The sequence below is a fragment of the Haliotis rufescens genome, unplaced genomic scaffold (assembly GCF_023055435.1).
Source record: "Haliotis rufescens isolate VD_foot unplaced genomic scaffold, xgHalRufe1.0.p SCAF_351, whole genome shotgun sequence".
Classification (NCBI taxonomy): Eukaryota; Metazoa; Mollusca; class Gastropoda; order Lepetellida; family Haliotidae; genus Haliotis; species Haliotis rufescens.
In genome coordinates, this window is record NW_025964059.1 from 2,210 (window position 1) to 29,908 (window position 27,699).

A 27,699-nucleotide genomic window follows, 5' to 3' on the forward strand; every position below is an offset into this window, starting at 1 on the left:
TGCATTGACGACATCAACGTGTGACCATGTCTGTGACAACACCTGTATACATGCCAGGTGACACGCAGCGTTTCAAATAACTGTTGATGTATATGCGCATGCGTGTAGTCATGACACCAGGTGTTCGCGAGAAGGGTAAGCATGTCCTTCCCTACCGGTAGCGCAACTTGTACTTCTACCATGCGATGGCGGCCTGTACGCAAACCAGACAAGCAAGTGATGGACCCGAAATCCAGTCACAGTGTGTGTGGAGTATGTGTGTGGGGGTTTGTTGATTGTGCCTCCATCTCCGACTGCTGCTGATGTTGTTCTGGAGAAAGGTTGCACCGAGGATGTAACAGTTGTCTTATTAATCAAACACACATGAGCTTGTTACTGGACCAGTGAGTATTGCTTAACGCATCAACTATCTTTGAGCTATTCGCGGCGATGGAAGATAGTCGTTTGTCGTCTCCTACACTATAGGGACTCTATATAGCTCAGGACCAAGTTCATCCATATACAGTAAAATGTATAATGTTTGTTTCTCCACAATCAGCTCACAACTCACCAGCCACGACTCACAACTCACAACCCACTACTCATAACTAACAACCAATGACTCACAGTTAAAATAACTCGACTTACAGCCAACAACTCTTGACTGACTGTGGAATATTCACAGTCGAGGGTTCGCTCGTGCCAGGCTGCTCTTACCTGGACTATTTGAACCCATTATCTTTTATCTTCTGATGCTGTAACGACTGCCTTTGTGTTGGACATAATTGTAACAATAACCGTAAACTGAAGCATTATTTAATAATTGTGTGTGTCTTCCTGCTGTAAGATGCATCCAGTTCTGCGGCAATAACACATTCAGATCGATGAACAAAACACAGAAGAAGAAAAATATTGTCTTAAAGTGTTACCCGCTGTTCAGAAATAAAAAATCACAGAATCAGAGCGGCTTGCCACTATTGGCCTGTGACGGCTATGAGACACCCACACCTTACACATCAATTCACATAATTTTTAAAAAGAGCATGAGGTTCATAAAACTTCACAATAGGTAAGTAACGAAAGAAAACCCACTTTATATTCGCCCTTACTCACCCCACCCCAGCAAACACAGTTAGGGTTAGGGTTAGGTTAGGTTAGGGTTAGGGTTAGGGTTAGGGTTAGCAAACACAGCTTGCTGCATGAATGTAGAACCATTCACACCAACATCCACACACGCACCTGCTCACCCTACACAGCTTGCTGCATGAATGTAGAACCATTCACACCATCATCCACACGCGCACCTGCTCACCCTACACAGCTTGCTGCATGAATGTAGAACCATCACACCAACATCCACACACGCACCTGCTCACCCTACACAGCTTGCTGCATGAATGTAGAACCATCACACCAACATCCACACACGCACCTGCTCACACCGACCCATACACTGCATAGAACACATTACACAAATACAAGCTTACACACAACTAACTACAAAACAAAACATTATAACTGCACAACTCTACCTCCCATGATTAAAACACAGCCATACACACAAACAAGCAATTTAAATATATCCCAACCATACAATACAACATGACACATCAATGCTGGAACTAAACATACTTTTGTTCATTACATGTGATTGAAAATGATAGGTAAGATCACGTATATACCACTATTTGCTAATTTTGAAATAAATAGTAAAACGATACATATATACATATATTTTGAGTATTGCATAATTTACAAATACGGTCAGAAACAGGTGTTTTCGGGCGTGTATAAGGGCATTTTTCTAGTACTTAAGGCAAGGTACCACGACGAGGTTTAGATATTGTACTTCGTCGCGATCTTTCCAAGATATTGGGTGCATAAAATAAACGTTCAGAATACTTTTGAATAATCTGAAAGTGTTTAATTTATTACCGTTAATGATGCCTGAGTCGTTCAAAATTCTATCTTTATGGGGGGCAGGATTCAATTTCTTCAAGAAACGTACAACTTCTATTTTTTTGTTTTGTAATATATGACCCTCCACCCATTTCACCTCTTATGACCAAAGTAGGAGTAGTTCTCCCAACACCCCAACACACCCGACAGTCTCTGTTTTAGATGGGATTTATGCAACTGTTTTCTCTATTACCCCAATTTACGCATTTCATATAAAGTATCACCCCAACTTGCAGATCCATACCTTAAGCTGGTTCGTACAAGATTATCATATAAAGTATTACCCCAAATTGCAGGTCCATCCCTTGAGGTGGTTTGTACAAGATTATCATATAAAGTATTACCCCAAATTGCAGAGCCATACGTTAATATGGTTTGTACAAGATTATCATGTAAAGTATTAAAAGCAACAAAGAACATTCCGCCGACGGATTTAAATTTACTTATTATAACATTGGGGGCTCTTCCAGCTGACTTGGCAATTTCTCTAGCAGGGAACTGCAGATCTAGATGTTCCTGCTGCCATAGTCCAAGATATTTATAAGCATTAAAAATCTCAATATTGTATCCCCCGCAAACAAAACATACACTAGAGCGTTTAACCGATTGTGGTCTATAATGATTTATTTTAGATTTATTAGGATTAATCATCTCCTACATCAATTGTCCACACAATTCAACATTAACTGTTACCCGTAACATTGATAACGAAATCTAAATCGTTAATTCCTCGGAAAATAATGTCGGTGACAACACACAACCCTGCTTCGTTCTACTGATCACCACACCGTGTACATGCACAACATCTACACCGAGGGTCAGGGCAAGTCTCACACCGGGGTGGATGCCCAGGTAGAATAACGCCTCAGTTTAGTGCTTGTTGTAGTTGTCCGTTGATGACTTGTGTTCAATGTGTGACCTGATGTTTGTTGTAGGTGTCTGAGGATGACTTGCGTTCAATGTGTGACCTGATGTTTGTTGTAGTTGTCCGTTGATGATCTGTGTTCAATGTGTGACCTGATGTTAGTTGTAGGTGTCTGAGGATGACTTGCGTTCAATGTGTGATCTGACAAACGTCATCGTATCAGACGGCCTGGGTAATTACTCATACAATTCTCCACTGATGTACTGGCCGCCCTGATATAGGTTGGCAATTGCTGGCACTCACTCGCGATTACACAGTGTCCTCAGATCTCACTGTAGTCACAGAACTGTCACGTAAAACAACATGCACTCACTCGCGATTACACAGTGTCCTCAGCTCTCACTGTAGTCTCAGAACTGTCACGTAAAACAACATGCACTCACTCGCGATTACACAGTGTCCTCCGCTCTCACTGTAGTCACAGAACTGTCACGTAAAACAACATGCACTCACTCGCGATTACACAGTGTCCTCAGCTCTCACTGTAGTCTCAGAACTGTCACGTAAAACAACATGCACTCACTCGCGATTACACAGTGTCCTCAGCTCTCACTGTAGTCACAGAACTGTTACGTAAAACAACATGCACTCACTCCCGATTACACAGTGTCCTCAGCTCTCACTGTAGTCACAGAACTGTCACGTAAAACAACATGCACTCACTCGCGATTACACAGTGTCCTCAGATCTCACTGTAGTCACAGAACTGTCACGTAAAACAACATGCACTCACTCCCGATTACACAGTGTCCTCAGATCTCACTGTAGTCACAGAACTGTCACGTAAAACAACATGCACTCACTCGCGATTACACAGTGTCCTCAGCTCTCACTGTAGTCTCAGAACTGTCACGTAAAACAACATGCACTCACTCGCGATTACACAGTGTCCTCAGATCTCACTGTAGTCACAGAACTGTCACGTAAAACAACATGCACTCACTCGCGATTACACAGTGTCCTCAGCTCTCACTGTAGTCTCAGAACTGTCACGTAAAACAACATGCACTCACTCGCGATTACACAGTGTCCTCAGCTCTCACTGTAGTCACAGAACTGTCACGTAAAACAACATGCACTCACTCGCGATTACACAGTGTCCTCAGCTCTCACTGTAGTCTCAGAACCTGCATCACTGTACACGTGCAGCTTCCCGTACTCGTGATCCTGGTTTGTGTAGGGACTGAGTCCGGTGTAGATGGCCGTGGGACTCACTGTGCCTCCTTCACCACTGGCGGGAACAGAGGACTCGATGTGGTCAAGCGATTCCGTCACGTGATTATAATGTGTGTAGGTAGGCTCCTCGTTGGTCTGACCTGGTGATGCTGCAGTATTTCTGGAAGGTTTCATTACTTTGCTGAAATGAAAGTCAAATTCCTTGTAAGGTGCAGAGAAGAGAAAATATAGTCCCGTTTGAATTCGATTGAATTAATTAAACAAATGACTTCACTCAGGCACTTATAACAAAGCTAGAGCGTACTGTTTTACTGTACTATAGGCCTGCTACATTGGCGAGAATGGCTAAAGTACTTACATGTAGAGGATCAGTGTGACAACAATGACCAGTAGAACCACGATGACCACGCCACAAACACTGGACACAACCGTCAAAACATTGTCATCGTCACCATATTCTACGTCAGAAAACAAAACCCGTCAATGCCATGCCAAGAAAATATTCATAACAAATGTGCACGAAAGTTCAGACTTAACAAAATACACCAACATATTTTCTACTTTTCGTTCATTATGTGAGTGAGTGAGTGAGTATGGTTTTACGCCGCTTTTAGCAATATTCCAGCAATATCACGGCGGGGGACACCAGAAATGGGCTTCACACATTGTACCCATGTCGGGAATCGAACCCGGGTCTTCGGCGTGACGAGCGAACGCATTAACCACTAGGCTACCCGACCGCCCCTTCGGTCATTATGTACTTATCGATGGTACTTACAACTGAGCCACAGTACCTTCCATCCTATGTACCTCAGTACCTTCCATCCAATGTACCACAGTACTTCCCATCCAATGTACCACAGTACCTTCCATCCAATACACCACAGTACCTCCCATCCATTACACCTCAGTACCTTCCATCCAATGTACCTCAGTTCCTTCCATCCAATGTACCACAGTACTTCCCATCCAATGTACCACAGTACCTTCCATCCAATACACCACATTACCTCCCATCCAATACACCTCAGTACCTTCCATCCAATTAACCTCAGTACCTTCCATCCAATGTACCACAGTACCTTCCATCCAATGTACCACAGTACCTTCCATCCAATACACCACAGTACCTTCCATACAATACACCTCAGTACCTTCCATCCAATGTACCACAGTACCTTCCATGCACAACAGTACCTTCCATCCAATGTACCACAGTACCTTCCATCCAATGCACCATAGTACCTTCCATCCAATGCACAACAGTACCTTCCATCCAATGTACCACCTCTCATCCAATGTACCACAGTACCTTCCATCCAATGCACCACAGTACCTTCCATCAAATACACCACAGTACCTCTCATCCAATACACCTCACTACCTTCCATCCAATGTACCACCTTCCATCCAATGTACAACAGTACCTTCCATCCAATGCACCACAGTACCTTGCATCCAATGTACCACAGTACCTTCCATCTAATGTACCACAGTACCTTCCATCCAATACACCACAGTACCTTCCATCCACTATACCACAGTACCTTCCATCCAATGTACCACAGTACCTTCCATCCAATACACCACAGTACCTTCCATCCACTATACCACAGTACCTTCCATCCAATGTACCACAGTACGTTCCATCCACTATACCACAGTACCTTCCATCCACTATACCACAGTACCTTCCATCCAATTTACCACCGTACCTTCCATCCAATGTACCACAGTACCTTCCATCCAATGTACCACAGTACCTTCCATCCACTATACCAAAGTATCTTCCATCCAATGTACCACAGTACCTTCCATCCACGATACCACAGTACCTTCCATCCAATGTACCACAGTACCTTCCATCCAATACACCACAGTACCTTCCATCCACTATACCACAGTACCTTCCATCCAATGTACCACCTTCCATCCAATACACCACAGTACCTTCCATCCAATGTACCACAGTACCTTCCATCCAATACACCACAGTACCTTCCATCCACTATACCATAGTACCTTCCATCCAATGTACCACAGTACCTTCCATCCACTATACCACAGTACCTTCCATCCAATGTACCACCTTCCATCCAATACACCACAGTTCCTTCCATCCAATGCACCGCAGTGCCTTCCATCCAATGTACCACAGTACCTTCCATCCAATATACCACCTTCCATCCACTATACCACAGTACCTTCCATCCAATGTACCACCTTCCATCCAATACACCACAGTACCTTCCATCCAATGTACCACAGTACCTTCCATCCAATACACCACAGTACCTTCCATCCACTATACCATAGTACCTTCCATCCAATGTACCACAGTACCTTCCATCCACTATACAACAGTACCTTCCATCCAATGTACCACCTTCCATCCAATACACCACAGTTCCTTCCATCCAATGCACCGCAGTGCCTTCCATCCAATGTATCACAGTACCTTCCATCCAATATACCACCTTCCATCCACTGTGCCACAGTATCTTCCATCCAATGTACCACCTTCCATCCAATACACCACATTACCTTCCATCCAATGCACCACAGTACCTTCCATCCAATGTACCACAGTACCTTCCATCCAATATACCACCTTCCATCCAATGTACCACCTTCCATCCAATGTACCACCTTCCATCCAATGTACCACCTTCCATCCAATATACCACAGTACCGACGAAACCAGTTCCATCATGATAAGAAACCTCTACTTAATGTAGAATCCATTATTCGTCTGTTCCGGCTATATCTTAAGCGGTGAGGAGTCACTATCAAATAGTGATGATACCAGGTTTTCGCGAAACCACGGCCAGGTGTCTGTGCCTGTCGGCATGACGTACGGTGTAAGTTACTGACTGGACCATGTAGCAACTGTATGATGACGATTGATCATTAGAACGTTATTGTACTGTACACGGCGTATGTCACCTGGCAAGGGAACCTCGTTTCCTCTACCGTGATAAAAACATCTGATTTATTATTACTGAATGATCTAGTCAGTGAAACGTCAGATAATGTGGAGTAGGGTTGCCAAGGTAACAACCCAGCTACTTCCCTCTGAGTCAGGATATAGTTACACGCTTGTCTGACAATAACAAACAGAATGATGTATCAAGATCGCGGGTTTCTATACAAAACAAAACGGACCAAAGACGTTTTAAATCAAAACGTGACAACAATAGTCAGTTATTGTACAGACATATCCCATTATAATTTTTTAATTGACGTTTACACGATATACGGCTTTTCAATTGACGTTCATAAGTTTATGAACGACACAATGTGACGTTCGTACGTTTTTCACGAGACCGTGTTCTTGAAATGACGTAAACACTGACGGACTACTTCCACATTCCCGGGGAAACCCCCGGGAATTCCCTCGCACGAAAACATACAGAAGCGTTCTTTCTGATAATTTAGACCCTTTAATCTTGAACTCAGGGTTTCAGTATGCATTGAGAAACGTCAGACTGCGTGATTGTTCACGAATATCATCCTAATGAACGGCCTCCCTAATGAACAAAAAGAAGAAATGCACATCGAAAACAATCATTGTATCGACTCGATCCGTGTCTAGGCTGACAGCGACAGTCTACAGCAATCTATGAATTTACCTTAGTGTATGTTTGACGCATCTTTAATAACCTTTCAATGATCGTCCAGTTAGCCAGTGATGACTGACACATGTAACCGCCACAGGTTCATTAACAACTTCCGAAATCTCTCCCGTCATGTTTATCGTATCGGCCATTTTGACGTCTTACTTGATGTAAATGTATTACGACGCGCTGTTATTGTGACTGAGTGGTAAGAGGTAGTTCTTAACAGACCTTTCTCATCTAATGAGGATATTGTTTGAGTACATTTGTTCTAAAGAAACTACAAAAGCTGTCCCTGTTGAGCATGTTGAGCATACATAAGTTCATGTCACCTCTCGATTTGAGGACTGGTTGTTGTATGGCTGTCAGTGTAAACATGAAGTCAACGTACTAAATAGAATTGTGTACAGATCAAGGTCTACGTCATTTGAGGTTATATAAAAAAATATAAGAACTGACTTTCACTTTGTTGCAAGCTCCGACATTCATACAGTTTGGACCTCACTCTCTTTCGGTTCATACTCCAATGAACTCACACAAAGTGAAAGTCAATTCTTAAATGACGTCTAACACAAGTGATAACCAGTAAACTGTGCATTGGTTAGAAAGGAATGAAATAAAGTGCAGCAAACAAAACAAGGGGAAAAGGTAAACACAAGCTGGTTGTGCCCATAATGTGCCTGGCGTGTTACTAGCAAGGGTACAGTTGTGTTAGATATACTTATCTTGTTGTCCCTCTCTGCTATCTGGCGAGCTACTAGCTACAGCTACAGTAGTGTTAGATATACTTACCTTGTTGTCCCTGTCCGCTATCTGGCGAGCTACTAGCCACAGCTACAGTTGTGTTAGATATACTCACCTGGTTGTCCCTGTCCGCTATCTGGCGAGCTTCTAGCTGCAGCTACAGTTGTGTTAGATATACTTACCTGGTTGTCCCTGTCCGCTATCTGGCGAGCTCCTAGCCACAGCTACAGTTGTGTTAGATATACCCACCTGGTTGTCCCTGTCCGCTATCTGGCGAGCTTCTAGCCACAGCTACAGTTGTGTTAGATATACTCACCTGGTTGTCCCTGTCCGCTATCTGGCGAGCTTCTAGCCACAGCTACAGTTGTGTTAGATATACTCACCTGGTTGTCCCTGTCCGCTATCTGGCGAGCTTCTAGCTGCAGCTACAGTTGTGTTAGATATACTTACCTTGTTGTCCCTGTCCGCTATCTGGCGAGCTACTAGCTACAGCTACAGTTGTGTTAGATATACTTACCTGGCTGTCCCTGTCCGCTATCTGGCGAGCTACTAGCTACAGCTACAGTAGTGTTAGATATACTCAGCTGGTTGTCCCTGTCCGCTATCTGGCGAGCTTCTAGCCACAGCTACAGTTGTGTTAGATATACCCACCTAGTTGTCCCTGTCCGCTATTTGGCGCGCTTCTAGCCACAGCTACAGTTGTGTTAGATATACTCAGCTGGTTGTCCCTGTCCGCTATCTGGCGAGCTTCTAGCCACAGCTACAGTTGTGTTAGATATACTTACCTGGTTGTCCCTGTCCGCTATCTGGCGAGCTTCTAGCTGCAGCTACAGTTGTGTTAGATATACTTACCTTGTTGTCCCTCTCTGCTATCTGGCGAGCTACTAGCTACAGCTACAGTAGTGTTAGATATACTTACCTGGTTGTCCCTGTCCGCTATCCGGCGAGCTACTAGCTACAGCTACAGTTGTGTTAGATATACTTACCTGGTTGTCCCTGTCCGCTATCTGGCGAGCTACTAGCTACAGCTACAGTAGTATTAGATATACTTACCTGGTTGTCCCTTTCCGCTATCTAGCGAGCTACTAGCTACAGCTACAGTTGTGTTAGATATACTTACCTGGTTGTCCCTGTCCGCTATCTGGCGAGCTTCTAGCCACAGCTACAGTTGTGTTAGATATACCCACCTAGTTGTCCCTGTCCGCTATTTGGCGCGCTTCTAGCCACAGCTACAGTTGTGTTAGATATACTCAGCTGGTTGTCCCTGTCCGCTATCTGGCGAGCTTCTAGCCACAGCTACAGTTGTGTTAGATATACTTACCTGGTTGTCCCTGTCCGCTATCTGGCGAGCTTCTAGCTGCAGCTACAGTTGTGTTAGATATACTTACCTTGTTGTCCCTCTCTGCTATCTGGCGAGCTACTAGCTACAGCTACGGTAGTGTTAGATATACTTACCTGGTTGTCCCTGTCCGCTATCCGGCGAGCTACTAGCTACAGCTACAGTTGTGTTAGATATACTTACCTGGTTGTCCCTGTCCGCTATCTGGCGAGCTACTAGCTACAGCTACAGTAGTATTAGATATTCTTACCTGGTTGTCCCCTTCCGCTATCTAGCGAGCTACTAGCTACAGCTACAGTTGTGTTAGATATACTTACCTTGTTGTCCCTCTCTGCTATCTGGCGAGCTACTAGCTACAGCTACAGTAGTGTTAGATATACTTACCTTGTTGTCCCTCTCTGCTATCTGGCGAGCTACTAGCCACAGCTACAGTAGTGTTAGATATACTCACCTGGTTGTCCCTGTCCGCTAGCAACAGCTACAGTAGTGTTAGATATACTCACCTGGTTGTCCCTTTCCGCTAGCCACAGCTACAGTAGTGTTAGATATACTCACCTGGTTGTCCCTGTCCGCTATTTGGCGAGCTTCTAGCCACAGCTACAGTTGTGTTAGATATACTCACCTGGTTGTCCCTGTCCGCTATCTGGCGAGCTACTAGCTACAGCTACAGTAGTGTTAGATATACTTACCTGGTTGTCCCTGTCCGCTATCTGGCGAGCTACTAGCTACAGCTACAGTAGTATTAGATATACTTACCTTGTTGTCCCTGTCCGCTATCTGGCGAGCTACTAGCTACAGCTACAGTTGTGTTAGATATACTTACCTTGTTGTCCCTCTCTGCTATCTGGCGAGCTACTAGCTACAGCTACAGTAGTGTTAGATATACTTACCTTGTTGTCCCTCTCTGCTATCTGGCGAGCTACTAGCCACAGCTACAGTAGTGTTAGATATACTCAGCTGGTTGTCCCTGTCCGCTAGCCACAGCTACAGTAGTTTTAGATATACTCACCTGGTTGTCCCTGTCCGCTATTTGTCGAGCTTCTAGCCACAGCTACAGTTGTGTTAGATATACTCACCTGGTTGTCCCTGTCCGCTATCTGGCGAGCTTCTAGCTGCAGCTACAGTTGTGTTAGATATACTTACCTGGTTGTCCCTGTCCGCTATCTGGCGAGCTCCTAGCCACAGCTACAGTTGTGTTAGATATACCCACCTGGTTGTCCCTGTCCGCTATCTGGCGAGCTTCTAGCCACAGCTACAGTTGTGTTAGATATACTCACCTGGTTGTCCCTGTCCGCTATCTGGCGAGCTTCTAGCCACAGCTACAGTTGTGTTAGATATACTCACCTGGTTGTCCCTGTCCGCTATCTGGCGAGCTTCTAGCTGCAGCTACAGTTGTGTTAGATATACTTACCTGGTTGTCCCTGTCCGCTATCTGGCGAGCTTCTAGCCACAGCTACAGTTGTGTTAGATATACCCACCTAGTTGTCCCTGTCCGCTATTTGGCGAGCTTCTAGCTGCAGCTACAGTTGTGTTAGATATACTCAGCTGGTTGTCCCTGTCCGCTATCTGGCGAGCTTCTAGCCACAGCTACTGTTGTGTTAGATATACTTACCTGGTTGTCCCTGTCCGCTATCTGGCGAGCTTCTAGCCACAGCTACAGTTGTGTTAGATATACTCACCTGGTTGTCCCTGTCCTCTATCTGGCGAGCTTCTAGCTGCAGCTACAGTTGTGTTAGATATACTTACCTGGTTGTCCCTGTCCGCTATCTGGCGAGCTTCTAGCCACAGCTAAAGTTGTGTTAGATATACCGACCTGGTTGTCCCTGTCCGCTATTTGGCGAGCTTCTAGCCACAGCTACAGTTGTGTTAGATATACTCACCTGGTTGTCCCTGTCCGCTATCTGGCGAGCTTCTAGCCACAGCTACAGTTGTGTTAGATATACTTACCTGGTTGTCCCTGCCCGCTATCTGGCGAGCTTCTAGCCACAGCTACAGTTGTGTTAGATATACTTACCTGGTTGTCCCTGTCCGCTATTTGGCGAGCTTCTAGCCACAGCTACAGTTGTGTTAGATATACTCACCTGGTTGTCCCTGTCCGCTATCTGGCGAGCTTCTAGCCACAGCTACAGTTGTGTTAGATATACTTACCTGGTTGTCCCTGTCCGCTATCTGGCGAGCTTCTAGCCACAGCTACAGTTGTGTTAGATATACTCACCTGGTTGTCCCTGTCCGCTATTTGGCGAGCTTCTAGCCACAGCTACAGTTGTGTTAGATATACTCACCTGGTTGTCCCTGTCCGCTATCTGGCGAGGTTCTAGCCACAGCTACAGTTGTGTTAGATATACTCACCTGGTTGTCCCTGTCCGCTATCTGGCGAGCTTCTAGCTGCAGCTACAGTTGTGTTAGATATAATCACCTGCTTGTCCCTGTCCGCTATCTTGCGAGCTTCTAGCTACAGCTATAGTTGTGTTAGATATACTCACCTGGTTGTCCCTGTCCGCTATCTGGCGAGCTTCTAGCCACAGCGACAGTTGTGTTAGAAGTTGAGAGGGAGGGGAACGAACCAGGGACAGAAGCTGAAACAAAAGCGACTGAGTAGAACTATCGCCATTCCTATGTATACCTTTTTTATACCTACAGAAAGGAAAACCAAGACAGTTCAGAAAGCTTCTTGTCGAACTCTTGTGACCCAGAACTGAATACTAACAAACAAAATTAGAGGGTAACTTATTGACAACGAAACAATAGTTGAAAAGATGCACTGTGTCAATGTGGCATATACGTTATGCAACACATTTTGCACACCATTCCCATTAAAGGTGTTAAACGAATCTACAGAAATCTACATGAAGCAGGTGCTACAAATGAACAATCGAACGTTACTAAATTTACCTACCTGTATCTGGAGTTGTGGTCGGGAGTGGACTGCCATTACATGTTACCTGTATTGTTGATGAACCTAAATAATAAGGCGAATGTTTTATGAATAAATCGGACCGAGAAAAACTTGTGTCTATATGTCAAACAATATAGACTATATGCGAACATTCATGTTGGATTCCATGTTAACACACTGCAAGTGATTCCATGGCAGTTGATTGACTAACCAAGTATTTTCATTATTTTGCACAAATAATTGCATATAAATCCTTATTTTGCGTTTATGTTCTCATAAATGCAATGAGAGAATAGCTGTCTACCTGTTCCTGTTTGGCTGATAATATGATGGGCTGAATTCGACGACAAAACGTTTTTCACGAGACCATGTTCTTGAAATGACATAAACACTGACGGACGACTTTAATATTCCCAGGGGAACACCTGGGAATTCCCTAGCACGAATACATACAGAAGCGCTGTGAACATTTAGACCCATTTACCTTGAAATCAGCGTTTTAGTATACATTGAGAAACGTCAGAGAGTTTGACAGCATGATCGTTCACGAATATCCTCGCTACGACCCATGCTAGTGAAGATGCCCCTGTGCCAAGTAGCTTCACAATATAATTATAATTATACAACAATGTCTAATACTGTGATATATGCTTCCCTACATTTTACAATCGACTCTGCTTTGTGCAGTGATTTCTATTGGATATGGAAAGGTTTTGTCGCTTTATTTTTATATTTCTAAGAAGCAATAACGATATATTTCCTATTAATTGGGAAATGTTTTGTGTCGATCCTAAGTGTCAAACATCCTTATAATATATATATATATATATATATATATATATATATATATATATACATATATATACATACATACATACATAGACAGACAGACAGACAGACAGGCAGACAGACAGAGTGCCTAAAATACAGATATGTATCTCCATAAAGCTTTGAGCAGTATGTTAAACAAAACTCCCTACAGGGATATACTTATTGACGATTAAGAGTCTTACCTTCTACTTTCAACCACATAAATTCGTGTTTCTTTGCTGAAGTTGGTGTTGGGTCAAACACTATCCGCAGTCTGTCCGTGTTTCCAATGACTAAACTGTTATAGACCAGTATTCCCGCTGTAAATGACGCCCATGTTGTAGTGTCTCCAGTCAGAGTCAAATTGGCTCTCACACCCTGTAGTGGGAGGAAGTAGTATTCAAGGACAGTCACATTCATGTCGCCCCCTGTGACGTCACACGTGCACGTGCCAGAACCTGAGATGGTGCCATGTGGATAATTGGGCGACGCAAGATAGAGGCTGTTGTCATTTTCTCTGGAGAGATGTGTCACGTTGTCGCAAACATCAACCGGGTCGTCTGAAAACACATTCACTTGAAACATTCACTTAGACAATCCTTCTGACAGAATTTTTTGTGTGCAAATTTAATATCATTTAAACTGACATATTAATCCCGCTTGATGCATCCCTTTGTACATCCTTTGGTATTTCATGGGTGTAAAATCATCTGTTGAAGCTTACATTGGCCGATTTAGCCTCACATGTTAGTGCAGCAATATGTGTACCATTTTGGATGAATCCAATTTCATGATGATATATTGAACATTCCTGTCTACATACCAGACACACATTCATAGGATATCACAGCGTGGTAGGTTGTTGTCTCTCCACACAATGTGTCCACCCAGAACTTCTGCACCTCCATCTGACACGTGGCCACCCCGTTACAGTCGTCTGTGTACAGACTGTCAGCCTGAGTCTCTTGAAGGAACACACAGCTGGCACCAGGTGGAGACTCGCAACTCGGGGTCATGTTCTGGTACTGTACACTGATCACATGGAGCATCTCCCCTGTCTCACACGTCAGATTCAGGGATGAAGAAGGAGAGCTTGTACAGATCTCCTCAGTTTTCGTGGTGAGATCTCAAAATATATTAATGTAGGTTCATGACTGGGCAACAATAACAGGTACTACATTATATTGGTAAAAAGTGTTTGTTTGTTGTTTAACGCAGCACTCAGCAATATTGCAGCTGTATGAAGGCGGTATGAGTGTATGTATGTATGTGTGTATGTGTGTGTGTGTGTGTGTGTGTGTGTGTGTGTGTGTGTGTGTGTGTGTGTGTGTGTGTGTGTGTTTGTGTATGTGTGTGCGCGTGTGTGTGCGTGTGTTTAAAGTTAAAACGAGGAAGGTATTACAAAAACAGACAGCAGAAAAGGGATAGTGTGTAATTCGCGAATGCAACATAACACTTGTCTAACAGAAATAATAAATGACACGATCCAGTACACCGCCTACATTAGCAGGAACACGTTAAGACTATCACCAAGACTACAGGAAAGCCACAATCAACAACCAAACCCGACCCACGAGGCACAGCTTTCATTGAAAGAAAAAAGAAGTCGAAATGCATAGTAACCACCTCTTTACCATGCTCATATTAAAGCCCCTATATACCAGCACGATCTATGTATATTTGGAACTGTATGCACAGGGTTGGGCTAGGACCAAGTAGTCGTAATTTTAATGTGCACTTTTAGTATATGCTGAAGCATTTTAGCAGAAAATCAATATCTTATTTTAAAAATGCATATGCAGCTGATTGTCTATTTCGCTGAATAAACGTGTGCCAGGTCACATGGTTCAGGATGACGGAAGAATTTGGGATGAGGCTTCACAGTAGAGCTGTTTCCAGTCCAAATACATAATAGAAATCGCAAATCACAAGTTAGAAACCAAATTCTTTCCAAAACCGTTCTGAAGAGCACCGAAGAGCAACACCTTTACCATAAACCACATCAGATAACTGACAAAGTGAAATATTAGTGAGTATTATTTCACTGGGGACATAAATTTGATATTAAATTGAAGCACCTGTAAATATTCTATAATACTGTTCCAAAAGTCGTACGCACACCACACTCGCTGACCCTTGGGTGAAGATACACGAAACTCACCCAGTGACACAGGGAGGACACGTCGAACTCACCCAGTAATATAGGGAGTACCTATACAACTCACGGAGTGACACAAGAAGGACATATGAAACTCACCCAGTGACACAGGGGGGACACGTCGAACTCACCCAGTAATATAGGGAGTACCTATACAACTCACGGAGTGACACAGGAAGGACATATGAAACTCACCCAGTGACACAGGAAGAACACATGAAACTCACCCACAGGGACGACATATGCCACGACTGCAAGACATATCCAGGTTGACATCGCCGCTGTCTCAGACTGTTTCCAAGTCTCACGAAGCAAGCACTGTTTTAGATATAACTCACAAGTGTTGATATTAGAGAGAGTCATGGAGGGTACGGGATGTGGAAGAAATAACCCGCTGTCACACGCTGTGTGTATTCGTCCTACCCCAGGCTGTCGGCGGCTGGGCCTGCTTTTACAGATAATCACAACACACACAACACTATACCTGGCGAGTCATGACTGACTACTGAGTACTGGTTGGTACAGTGCTGATTGTCACTGGTGGCTGGACTTGCCTTCAGCAGATTTCTCATTCCTGACCAAAGGCGAATGAGTGAACACACTGCACAGTGAGTGTACACACATGCGCCATTCGCGTTACTGACACGCATCACTGCATCTGACGCTGTTGAACAACCATCTGCCTTCTATTTCTAGCCTTGACATGACACCCTTGGTTACACAACGCTGTGGTAGATGACTAGGATCGCTATCTAAGGCGGGACTGTATACAAATAAACGACAAACACATTTCCATAATATTCATTCGCTTAACAGGAGAAAACTGCTTGACGAGCGCCAGCTACCCTGAGGGAAACTACGGAGGGAACCAGCTACTAGTTGGTTCGATTAGTGTTTCGCCCCTGTACCCAAGTTCTACTGTCGAATCAAACAAAGTTCCGTTGTAAGGGTCCGACTATATCATAAGCATATATTTATGAATCACTATCATCTAGTTATGACACCGATAGTATACGAAATGGTATTCTGACCCACCGATGGCGTCCGCACAAACACATGCAACGGCAAATCAAGTGATTACCTGACTAAAGCACAAGGACAAGTCATGAGTCATCGATGCGTGAAATCTCGATGTATCCTCCACATGTGTATTATGAAACGTGTTGAATGCTGTGCTGAGGCCTTGAATCCGCAGTCTGTCCGTGTTTCCCATGACTAAACTGTTATAGACCAGTATTCCCGCTGTAAATGACGCCCATGTTGTAGTGTCTCCAGTCAGAGTCAAATTGGCTCTCACACCCTGTAGTGGGAGGAAGTAGTATTCAAGGACAGTCACATTCATGTCGCCCCCTGTGACGTCACACGTGCACGTGCCAGAACCTGAGATGGTGCCATGTGGATAATTGGGCGACGCAAGATAGAGGCTGTTGTCATTCTCTCTGGAGAGATGTGTCACGTTGTCGCAAACATCAACCGGGTCGTCTGAAAACACATTCACTTGAAACATTCACTTAGACAATCCTTCTGACAGAATTTTTTGTGTGCAAATTTAATATCATTTAAACTGACATATTAATCCCGCTTGATGCATCCCTTTGTACATCCTTTGGTATTTCATGGGTGTAAAATCATCTGTTGAAGCTTACATTGGCCGATTTAGCCTCACATGTTAGTGCAGCAATATGTGTACCATTTTGGATGAATCCAATTTCATGATGATATATTGAACATTCCTGTCTACATACCAGACACACATTCATAGGATATCACAGCGTGGTAGGTTGTTGTCTCTCCACACAATGTGTCCACCCAGAACTTCTGCACCTCCATCTGACACGTGGCCACCCCGTTACAGTCGTCTGTGTACAGACTGTCAGCCTGAGTCTCTTGAAGGAACACACAGCTGGCACCAGGTGGAGACTCGCAACTCGGGGTCATGTTCTGGTACTGTACACTGATCACATGGAGCATCTCCCCTGTCTCACACGTCAGATTCAGGGATGAAGAAGGAGAGCTTGTACAGATCTCCTCAGTTTTCGTGGTGAGATCTCAAAATATATTAATGTAGGTTCATGACTGGGCAACAATAACAGGTACTACATTATATTGGTAAAAAGTGTTTGTTTGTTGTTTAACGCAGCACTCAGCAATATTGCAGCTGTATGAAGGCGGTATGAGTGTATGTATGTATGTGTGTATGTGTGTGTGTGTGTGTGTGTGTGTGTGTGTGTGTGTGTGTGTGTGTGTGTGTGTGTGTGTGTGTTTGTGTATGTGTGTGCGCGTGTGTGTGCGTGTGTTTAAAGTTAAAACGAGGAAGGTATTACAAAAACAGACAGCAGAAAAGGGATAGTGTGTAATTCGCGAATGCAACATAACACTTGTCTAACAGAAATAATAAATGACACGATCCAGTACACCGCCTACATTAGCAGGAACACGTTAAGACTATCACCAAGACTACAGGAAAGCCACAATCAACAACCAAACCCGACCCACGAGGCACAGCTTTCATTGAAAGAAAAAAGAAGTCGAAATGCATAGTAACCACCTCTTTACCATGCTCATATTAAAGCCCCTATATACCAGCACGATCTATGTATATTTGGAACTGTATGCACAGGGTTGGGCTAGGACCAAGTAGTCGTAATTTTAATGTGCACTTTTAGTATATGCTGAAGCATTTTAGCAGAAAATCAATATCTTATTTTAAAAATGCATATGCAGCTGATTGTCTATTTCGCTGAATAAACGTGTGCCAGGTCACATGGTTCAGGATGACGGAAGAATTTGGGATGAGGCTTCACAGTAGAGCTGTTTCCAGTCCAAATACATAATAGAAATCGCAAATCACAAGTTAGAAACCAAATTCTTTCCAAAACCGTTCTGAAGAGCACCGAAGAGCAACACCTTTACCATAAACCACATCAGATAACTGACAAAGTGAAATATTAGTGAGTATTATTTCACTGGGGACATAAATTTGATATTAAATTGAAGCACCTGTAAATATTCTATAATACTGTTCCAAAAGTCGTACGCACACCACACTCGCTGACCCTTGGGTGAAGATACACGAAACTCACCCAGTGACACAGGGAGGACACGTCGAACTCACCCAGTAATATAGGGAGTACCTATACAACTCACGGAGTGACACAAGAAGGACATATGAAACTCACCCAGTGACACAGGGGGGACACGTCGAACTCACCCAGTAATATAGGGAGTACCTATACAACTCACGGAGTGACACAGGAAGGACATATGAAACTCACCCAGTGACACAGGAAGAACACATGAAACTCACCCACAGGGACGACACATGCCACGACTGCAAGACATCCAGGTTGACATCGCCGCTGTCTCAGACTGTTTCCAAGTCTCACGAAGCAAGCACTGTTTTAGATATAACTCACAAGTGTTGATATTAGAGAGAGTCATGGAGGGTACGGGATGTGGAAGAAATAACCCGCTGTCACACGCTGTGTGTATTCGTCCTACCCCAGGCTGTCGGCGGCTGGGCCTGCTTTTACAGATAATCACAACACACACAACACTATACCTGGCGAGTCATGACTGACTACTGAGTACTGGTTGGTACAGTGCTGATTGTCACTGGTGGCTGGACTTGCCTTCAGCAGATTTCTCATTCCTGACCAAAGGCGAATGAGTGAACACACTGCACAGTGAGTGTACACACATGCGCCATTCGCGTTACTGACACGCATCACTGCATCTGACGCTGTTGAACAACCATCTGCCTTCTATTTCTAGCCTTGACATGACACCCTTGGTTACACAACGCTGTGGTAGATGACTAGGATCGCTATCTAAGGCGGGACTGTATACAAATAAACGACAAACACATTTCCATAATATTCATTCGCTTAACAGGAGAAAACTGCTTGACGAGCGCCAGCTACCCTGAGGGAAACTACGGAGGGAACCAGCTACTAGTTGGTTCGATTAGTGTTTCGCCCCTATACCCAAGTTCTACTGTCGAATCAAACAAAGTTCCGTTGTAAGGGTCCGACTATATCATAAGCATATATTTATGAATCACTATCATCTAGTTATGACACCGATAGTATACGAAATGGTATTCTGACCCACCGATGGCGTCCGCACAAACACATGCAACGGCAAATCAAGTGATTACCTGACTAAAGCACAAGGACAAGTCATGAGTCATCGATGCGTGAAATCTCGATGTATCCTCCACATGTGTATTATGAAACGTGTTGAATGCTGTGCTGAGGCCTTGAATCAAACAATACATCGCTGAGGTTCATAACCCGATTTAGAAGTTATATGAGTCATTTTCAAAAGATGTCACTATTTTTTGTCCAAACCCATTACAAAATTAAAAATATATATATTGACATTGCAATTAGTACAGATTATCTCCTGGTATAATAAAACGGTTATTTTCAATCATCGTGTCATATTATGTGTTTTTGGTGCGTTTTAAATGGGTAGAAAGTGCATGTTTGGCTGTTTAAGCTTCAAATTTGAGAAACTATCATTTTATAAATATTGGCATATATATAATATTACTGTGGTTATCTTATCAAAACTAGATTCATTTAGGAGTTTGAGTGTGTATTTTCAATCTAACTGACATAATTCCTGAATAATAATTATATATAACATCCTTAGATTTTGTGTCTTTCCTGTAATATGTACTTAATAAAACTTTGGAATAATCAATGATCCCCAATGCAAGGATATCAGTACTTTCTGTCATGCCTAGTACCATTTCCTATACAATAGGAGTGTGATGTGCCATGTGCACCAGCAGACAAATAAGAATAGAATTTAATATGGCAGTGTTCATGAAGTACCCAGTAGCTTATGGGTATTTTTTTATTTTAAACTTTAACAAGTTTTAGAATACGACTTTTGGAGAAAAACATCTCTTCACTGCACTAAAATTCAACTCTCCACGCTTCTTTATTTTCGGAAAAGGTCTAATAATAATCTTGATCTGTTGATGTTATAGCAAAGACAAACACTCAAGTATGATAATATATAGATTTCATTACATCATCAACATAATTTGAAATTCACTAATGCTGATTTCATGAAGGTTTACTGAAAAATAGCAATGTGTGCTTGACTGGAATACAAAGCAACTCCAAAGTTGAATTGCAGAGTGGAACTGTACAACTAAATTAACCAATGCAATGACAAATGGTGAACTGTATCCTTGTACTGTGTTGTCAAATGGTAACTGATTGCCATCATGCGGCAGTGTGCATTGCTTTTGGGACAATTGACAGAGCAGCAGAAATGAGACAGAGAGTAGTCTCTGAACTTGTTGCCAATTAAGCAAAAGATCTTGATGGAAATTTCCCGTCTCAAGGCTTAAAGGAAGGGTGTCAGTGTAAAGAGACATAACTTGCCACGTCATTATGCTCAGTATTCTGACATATATGTTCCAGGAACTGGTCTCACAGACAACATACTCCAAAGCATATTTCGACTCCAAACCCTCAAAGTGAAGAGGGACAAGTCTTTTATGGGAATCTGGCAAATTCACACTTTGGTCAATGTTTTGAACAGACCACTGTACACGATCTACCTGCAACGTGGTTAGTGAAGGAGAGAAGGTGACGGCTGAAGATGAGGAGGCTAGTGAAGGAGAAAAGGTGACGGCTGAAGATGAGGAGGGTAGTGATGGAGAGAAGGTGAAGGCTGAAGATGAGGAGACTAGTGATGGAGAGAAGGTGAAGGCTGAAGATGAGGAGACTAGTGATGGAGAGAAGGTGAAGGCTGAAGATGAGGAGACTAGTGATGGAGAGAAGGTGAAGGCTGAAGATGAGGAGGCTAGTGATAGAGAGAAGGTGAAGGCTGAAGATGAGGTGGCTAGTGATAGAGAGTAGGTGAAGGCTGAAGATGAGGAGGCTAGTGATAGAGAGAAGGTGAAGGCTGAAGATGAGGAGACTAGTGATAGAGAGAAGGTGAAGGCTGAAGATGAGGAGGCTAGTGATAGAGAGAAGGTGAAGGCTGAAGATGAGGAGGCTAGTGATAGAGAGAAGGTGAAGGCTGAAGATGAGGAGGCTAGTGATGGAGAGAAGGTGAAGGCTGAAGATGAGGAGGCTAGTGATAGAGAGAAGGTGAAGGCTGAAGATGAGGAGGCTAGTGATAGAGAGTAGGTGAAGGCTGAAGATGAGGAGGCTAGTGATAGAGAGAAGGTGAAGACTGAAGATGAGGAGGCTAGTGATAGAGAGAAGGTGAAGGCTGAAGATGAGGTGGCTAGTGATAGAGAGTAGGTGAAGGCTGAAGATGAGGTGGCTAGTGATAGAGAGAAGGTGAAGGCTGAAGATGAGGAGGCTAGGGAAGGAGAGAAGGTGAAAGCTGAAGATGAGGAGGCTAGTGATGGAGAGAAGGTGAAGGCTGAAGATGAGGAGGCTAGGGAAGGAGAGAAGGTGCAGGCTGAAGATGAGGCTAGTGATGGAGAGAAGGTGAAGGCTGAAGATGAGGGGGCTAGTGATGGAGACAATCATCCCAAAATATACAGAAGACTCCAGAATCATCTCATTGTGAGGTTGACAATAACATTAGGTCTACAGTTAAAAGTCATTATGACGGGGTATAATGTCTTGGGAAGACAGCTATAATCTTTCAACTTTTAGATGGCTTGATGTTTCAAGTCTTGCATTCTAGGTTGTAGTTTAGATTCTTACTAGCAGTTGAAAGTTGTGTTTTTCTAATTGTAGGTCATGTGTTTTCTGACATTTTCTGAATTGTTCATTCTACAAGTTGACCATGTCTTCATTGTTTCAAGTATACCACGATTCTTTTACCAAATACTTTCAGTGTTTCACAATATAAGAAAAATTAATACTCAACCTCAAAAACTTTGGATTTGATTGTTGATCACAGAAACCACAAAATGACATGGAAACTATTCTCTAAATGTCTTTCATGTAACAAAATGTTGTCTTCACAATAACTGTCTTCTAACATCAATCTGGAGATTTCGCAATGAGATGAAAATATAACTACACTTAGTGGTACCCCTGTTTGGTAAACCTTTGTTTACTTGTGATAGTTAACTTACTAGGCTGACTATAACTTTGTTTCACATTGTCAGTACTGTAACATCTTAAGTCATTCCTGTAACAGTTATAATGTAGGTCATAGGTAACATTCTTCATATTAATCATGAAGTTTCCACAATGAGACATAAGTTGATCATAGTTTATCTTTGTTTATCAAATAAAAACCTCCAAGAAATTTTGATAATTTAGAAATCATGATATTTATGTTGAAGGGGTAACAGTCTTTCATAGAATTGACACTGAGTACATATGGGTCATTAAGAGACTACATACATGCCAAGTACATACAAGTTTAATATGCAAAATTATATAGAAATAAATATGTTTTGTATGCGCTTTTTGCATTTTCATGAATTTCCAACCAAAATAATTCACACAAACATTGTTATTGGAAAGTTTCATACCAAGTTTCAGTTGCCATGGTAACTGGTTATTCCTCTTTCATAAAAGCATAATTAAGACTCCATTTGATGTTACTGACAGCTGCAGATATTTGTTACTCCATTTAAACAAAAAAAGAGATGTTATATCAACCAATTGATTTTGTAATGTTGGAAACTCAAAAGTGACATCTTTTGAAAATGACTCATATAGTCATGATTAAGTCAATGATCATGATCAAAAGTAATCTTCCATTCTGACAATCATGCAGTAGGTATGGTTTTGCTTCACATGTTTGTTGATACCTTTAACTCAATTTAATTATTAGAGTTAGACAAACCCTTGCAGCCATTGTCTCTCGCTTTCATTTCCATCAGTTAAGGCGGCTGACAGTAGGTCGGATTCTGCAGGAACTGTCATCCGGGATTCAGATTTTGTTTTGTTTAAACCTATTATATTCAGATTGAAATGGACTCACTCTCCATGGTATTTACAGTGTATAGATAACAAAAGAAATGTACAAAAATGAGACTGGTATATTTACATTTAAGTGTTACCCAAATCTCTTTGTATGACTTATAAACATTTGCACTGCCTTAAAGATATGTTGGTTTTCGATAATGGACAAACATTTAACATCAAACTTAAATCTAATTTAACATTTTTTTCACGGAATTCTGTAAAATGTTCCGAATTATTATTAACGTAGATTTTCTTTGGTTGACATACAATGGACACTCTAACAAATAATGAAATGCATTACCGCATTGATCACATTTTATCTCTATTCTGTATACATCTTAATTTAACTGGCTTTTCATGTATCTTAATCGAGTATGATAAATATTCAACTTTCTAACACCATAGGAAAAATATGGAGGTGCAATAACTTGCTCTTTTTGTATGTCTGTCTTGAATTTGGATGTAGATGTACAATGTCTACCTGCTGTAGGAATAGTGCTTCCATGTCCCCGTGAATGGCTGATGTTAAGGGTCCGGACTAAAGCCGGTTTTAGAGTGCTACCCACTTAACTATCCACTACATGCAAATTGGAACCTATGGAGGGTTCTACCAGCCTTTTCATGGTCAGAAAGCTGCTTTGTGCATGCGAATTTCAACAGATACAGTACCTGTGATATGAGGGCACCCTTTCGCTTTTCCGTATCTAATCGTGGCCCTAATATCAGCGTTCATCACAGGCTTTGAAGTCAAACTATTTGCCAGTGTGTGTTAAATGACTTGTGTGCCTTTCTTTGGGTTGGAGAACATTCCATTCACATTCCGCGAAGTCCTGTAAGAATGCGAGAATGTCAATGTTAAGCAGATATTTAGAACAATCCTGATGTTTAACAAAGTTTAGCAGTGACCTTGCTAAAGCAGCCATGGGAAACTGATCAGTTGACAACAGAATACAGTTTAGCTCCAATATTTCCGCTCAAAAGGTCCTGTGGTTTGCAATCTGTTTACAACCTAGGAGGCATTCTTCAGCCACAACTTCGCATTATAAATGACGGAAGTTGTTATCCTATGTCTTTGTGGTTGATAATTCCTACTAAAATCCATTTTCAATCATGATAACAGTATTCCTTTTCAATCTGATACATACTTTCTATTGGTACTTTGTAATGACGTGTAGATTCAGTGTACAAATGTCTAAAATGAGGCTTTTCTGCAAAACTTTGGTCCTCGATTTTTCAAGATAGAAGACAATATACAACAAAAATAAGTATGACATAATGATGGTAGATGGGTCTTTATTGCACACAGAACCAAATGGAAGAAAGGTAATTAAAAATAATATGGAGACAACGATAAATACATTGCCAATGCTAGAGAATAACCAGTCTTGATCATCCGCCGAAACAGATTAATTTCGGCACAAAGGGCAAAATAGCTGTGAAAATTATATGAAAGGACCATTGAAAAGCTAAAGCAAAAATCACGAGGAAAAGGTTTCATTTACAATTGTTTTTACCACATGGCCGAAGTTTCAGGCCACCCTTTCTATGACGTCGAAGGTCTACGCCCACCAATGACAAGTGTGTGAGCATGGAAACGTTCTCTAAATAAAGATGCAGCTCATGAATGAGAAAGGAACAGGGTGTCACCGCGTTTTTACATTATGATTTGGGTCACATTTAAAAGATTTATTTGAAAACTCCAATCCATCATAACGAAGAGTACATTCTTTATGCTAATTTTTCATATTTTTTAAAGTGTAATCTCTGTGAATGTGGGGAAATATGTGCGGTTTATTTTTTTTAAACAAAGTGTCTTTGAGCGCTCGGTTCTAAGATTACAATACGCGTCTGCTCACAACCGAGTCTGTGCGACAATGGTAAATCTGACATACCCCATGCACGTGTTTGGGAAGTTGGTTTCTTCGGAAATGTTCTTGCCAGATAAATCACAATGAGACAATAAAATCTGAATGTGTGTCTGTGTTTATTCTTATTTCAGAGAACTGTGTTTTGAAAATAAAAGCGACAAAAACATATCCATCAACGTGAAAAAGCCACTGTACCACAGTAGTATAGTGTCAGTAGGCAGGAGCTCCTTTTGGTTGAGGGAGGTTGAGTGAAAATAGGGAAGGTGATTGGCTGATCCAAGTCACGTGATCGGATAGGATGACTCATGCATCAACAGCGCGTCGCGAAAGGGCGGGGAATGAAAGGTGTGTGTTTATAAGACAGAAAAGAATTCGTAAGTAAACAAAAGTAAAGGGTATTCAATAGAGCTAAATGTATAGTGTGCTGTCCTGAATAGACAAGCAGCCCAGTTTGAATTGAGCGCGCTTGATAACTTACGTGACCACGTCGTTTCAAATTGTTTATTGGTCATAATAGTTTCGTTAATTTCAGGCGTTAGTAGAAATTACAATTAGTGTACAACTCACGTAGTCGTTTCAAATTGACCGCTGGTTTGATGAATGCAGGGTGTGTGTTGAAAGTACAAGTACCACCATACAGACGGGTTGTGTCAACACGATATACGCCGGGTAATGTAAGGAAAAAAAAAATGTACGTCTAGCTGGATCAAATTCATCTTATACGGTCTACACGTTGTACACCATGAACGTTAGACAACCTGTATAGAAAAAATATAGACAAAATAGATAAGACTACGCAAGCTAGCAGTTTACGTTTAGCGCGCAAGAACGAGCTAATGTATAGCAGAGAGACTAAGCGACCGGCCGCCCATAACAATGTCAACATACACTACCCCGGCCTTACAATTAATGTTAACATAACAGCTTCGCCTGAAGCTTCCCATTCATAACTTGTGTGACCAGTGTCCCGTATTTATGATACGTTAGGGAACATGTGTTGTACATTTGTTATTTTAAAAGGGAGTTATTTCAGAGAGGATATATATGGGTATTCCCCCTCATTAAACCTTTCTTTCGTTGGTGTCTATTAAACGTATCCGGTATTTAATACATTTGAATGATGTAGGAAAGTATGTGCGTGAAGATGTTGTACCTATATCCGAACACGAATGTATGACACCTTTCAATAGATCAATTACAGTTCTAACCACGACACGCAACATGACTATGAGCGTGGTTAGCAGTTCATATTTATAAACACATCGTAAATGACAGATTTCTGATGAATGAACTCGCCCGCACACATGTCTATAGGGTTATGTTCGCCCGAACTGTAAACAGTGACACATTGATAAGAGGAAGGTTGTGTGGAATGCACTCGTCCTTGTAAGGGTAAAATACGCGTTTAAACTCACCATTTAAATGATGATGACATTACTTTTTAGATGTATTGGTATCAGTGAGTGAGTGAATTTAGTTTTACGCCACACTCGGCATTATTCCAGCTCTAGGACGGTGGTCTGTCAATAAACGAGCTTGGACCAGACAATCCAGTGATCAACAGCATGAGCAGCGAAATGTGCAACTGGGAACCGATGGCATCCGAGTCGGCGAGACTGACCAACCGATCCCCGTCAGTCGCCGATAAGCATGGGTTACTGAATGTCGATTCTATAACCCGGGACCTTCACGGGTGTAGTATGACGAAGACTATATACTAATATGATCGCTTTTTTAACATACTCACAAGTGTGCTGTGGAGAAAAGAGTGTCTTCTAAGAATCTCTGCACGTGCATGTAAGACAGTATAAACTCTACAGTAGTGTAGCCCGACAAACAGTTTTACTCTCGCCAGCAAACGGATTGGACGTGAACAACATGAAGAAAGCATCAGAGATTAGACTTGACCCTAGAGATATATTTAGGAAGACTACGTTGAGAAAATCACAACAGAGAAAGAAACCACACGCAGCCAAGAAGTCGACGCTGAAGACAAAGAAGAGACAGGTAACACCTAAAATGAAAACGATGACAACCAAACAGGGATCGAAGACAACACCCCAACCCGTGAAAATACAACATGTGTCGGAGGTGAAGGCTGTGGTGGAACGGGCACTTGCTGCCTTGAAGCGTCAACAGAGTCAAGGGTATAAAAGAAAGCTTCATACCCTCTAATCGCACACCGTATTGGATCACCATGGGAGTTGCCACCTGTCCGGACTGTGAAAAAATGTTTTCAAGGAGAGATGTCATGTTACGACACAGGAGAAATAAACATAGCATACCGCCGCCGCCGTTACAAGCCCACCCGCCGCCGC

General features: G+C 42.5%; 2 protein-coding genes across 2 annotated transcripts; both read right to left on the reverse strand.

The window, feature by feature from the left end:
- Nucleotides 1–580: 580 nt before the first annotated feature.
- Nucleotides 581–16,499, reverse strand: LOC125372107. The gene is made up of 7 exons (XM_048381133.1): nucleotides 15,831–16,499; nucleotides 14,269–14,571; nucleotides 13,649–14,005; nucleotides 12,636–12,698; nucleotides 12,223–12,315; nucleotides 4,398–4,497; nucleotides 581–4,220 (listed from the first exon to the last, which is right to left on the reverse strand). Exons 1-7 carry the CDS (start codon nucleotides 15,964–15,966, stop codon nucleotides 3,953–3,955), a joined length of 1,320 nt encoding a protein of 439 aa, XP_048237090.1. The 5' UTR covers nucleotides 15,967–16,499; the 3' UTR covers nucleotides 581–3,952.
- An 18-nt stretch (nucleotides 16,500–16,517) lies between these two features.
- LOC125372108 lies at nucleotides 16,518–18,994 on the reverse strand. The gene is made up of 3 exons (XM_048381134.1): nucleotides 18,911–18,994; nucleotides 17,349–17,651; nucleotides 16,518–17,085 (listed from the first exon to the last, which is right to left on the reverse strand). The coding sequence occupies exons 2-3, from the start codon at nucleotides 17,572–17,574 to the stop codon at nucleotides 16,673–16,675; spliced, it is 639 nt and encodes a 212-aa protein (XP_048237091.1). The 5' UTR covers nucleotides 17,575–17,651; nucleotides 18,911–18,994; the 3' UTR covers nucleotides 16,518–16,672.
- Between the last annotated feature and the right edge of the window lie 8,705 nt (nucleotides 18,995–27,699).

Bases quoted from the DNA above. Each gene is read 5' to 3' on its own strand.
- LOC125372107 (XM_048381133.1), bottom strand. From the start codon at position 15,966: ATGACTCTCTCTAATATCAACACTTGTGAGTTATATCTAAAACAGTGC. The intron at 12,316-12,635 runs GTAGGTAAATTT...CTTTTGTTTCAG, and splicing joins GACCACAACTCCAGATACAG to CTTCTGTCCCTGGTTCGTTC. The intron at 4,221-4,397 runs GTAAGTACTTTA...CTTTCATTTCAG, and splicing joins GTCACACTGATCCTCTACAT to CAAAGTAATGAAACCTTCCA.
- LOC125372108 (XM_048381134.1), bottom strand. From the start codon at position 17,574: ATGCTCCATGTGATCAGTGTACAGTACCAGAACATGACCCCGAGTTGC. The intron at 17,086-17,348 runs GTATGTAGACAG...ATGTGTTTTCAG, and splicing joins ATCCTATGAATGTGTGTCTG to ACGACCCGGTTGATGTTTGC.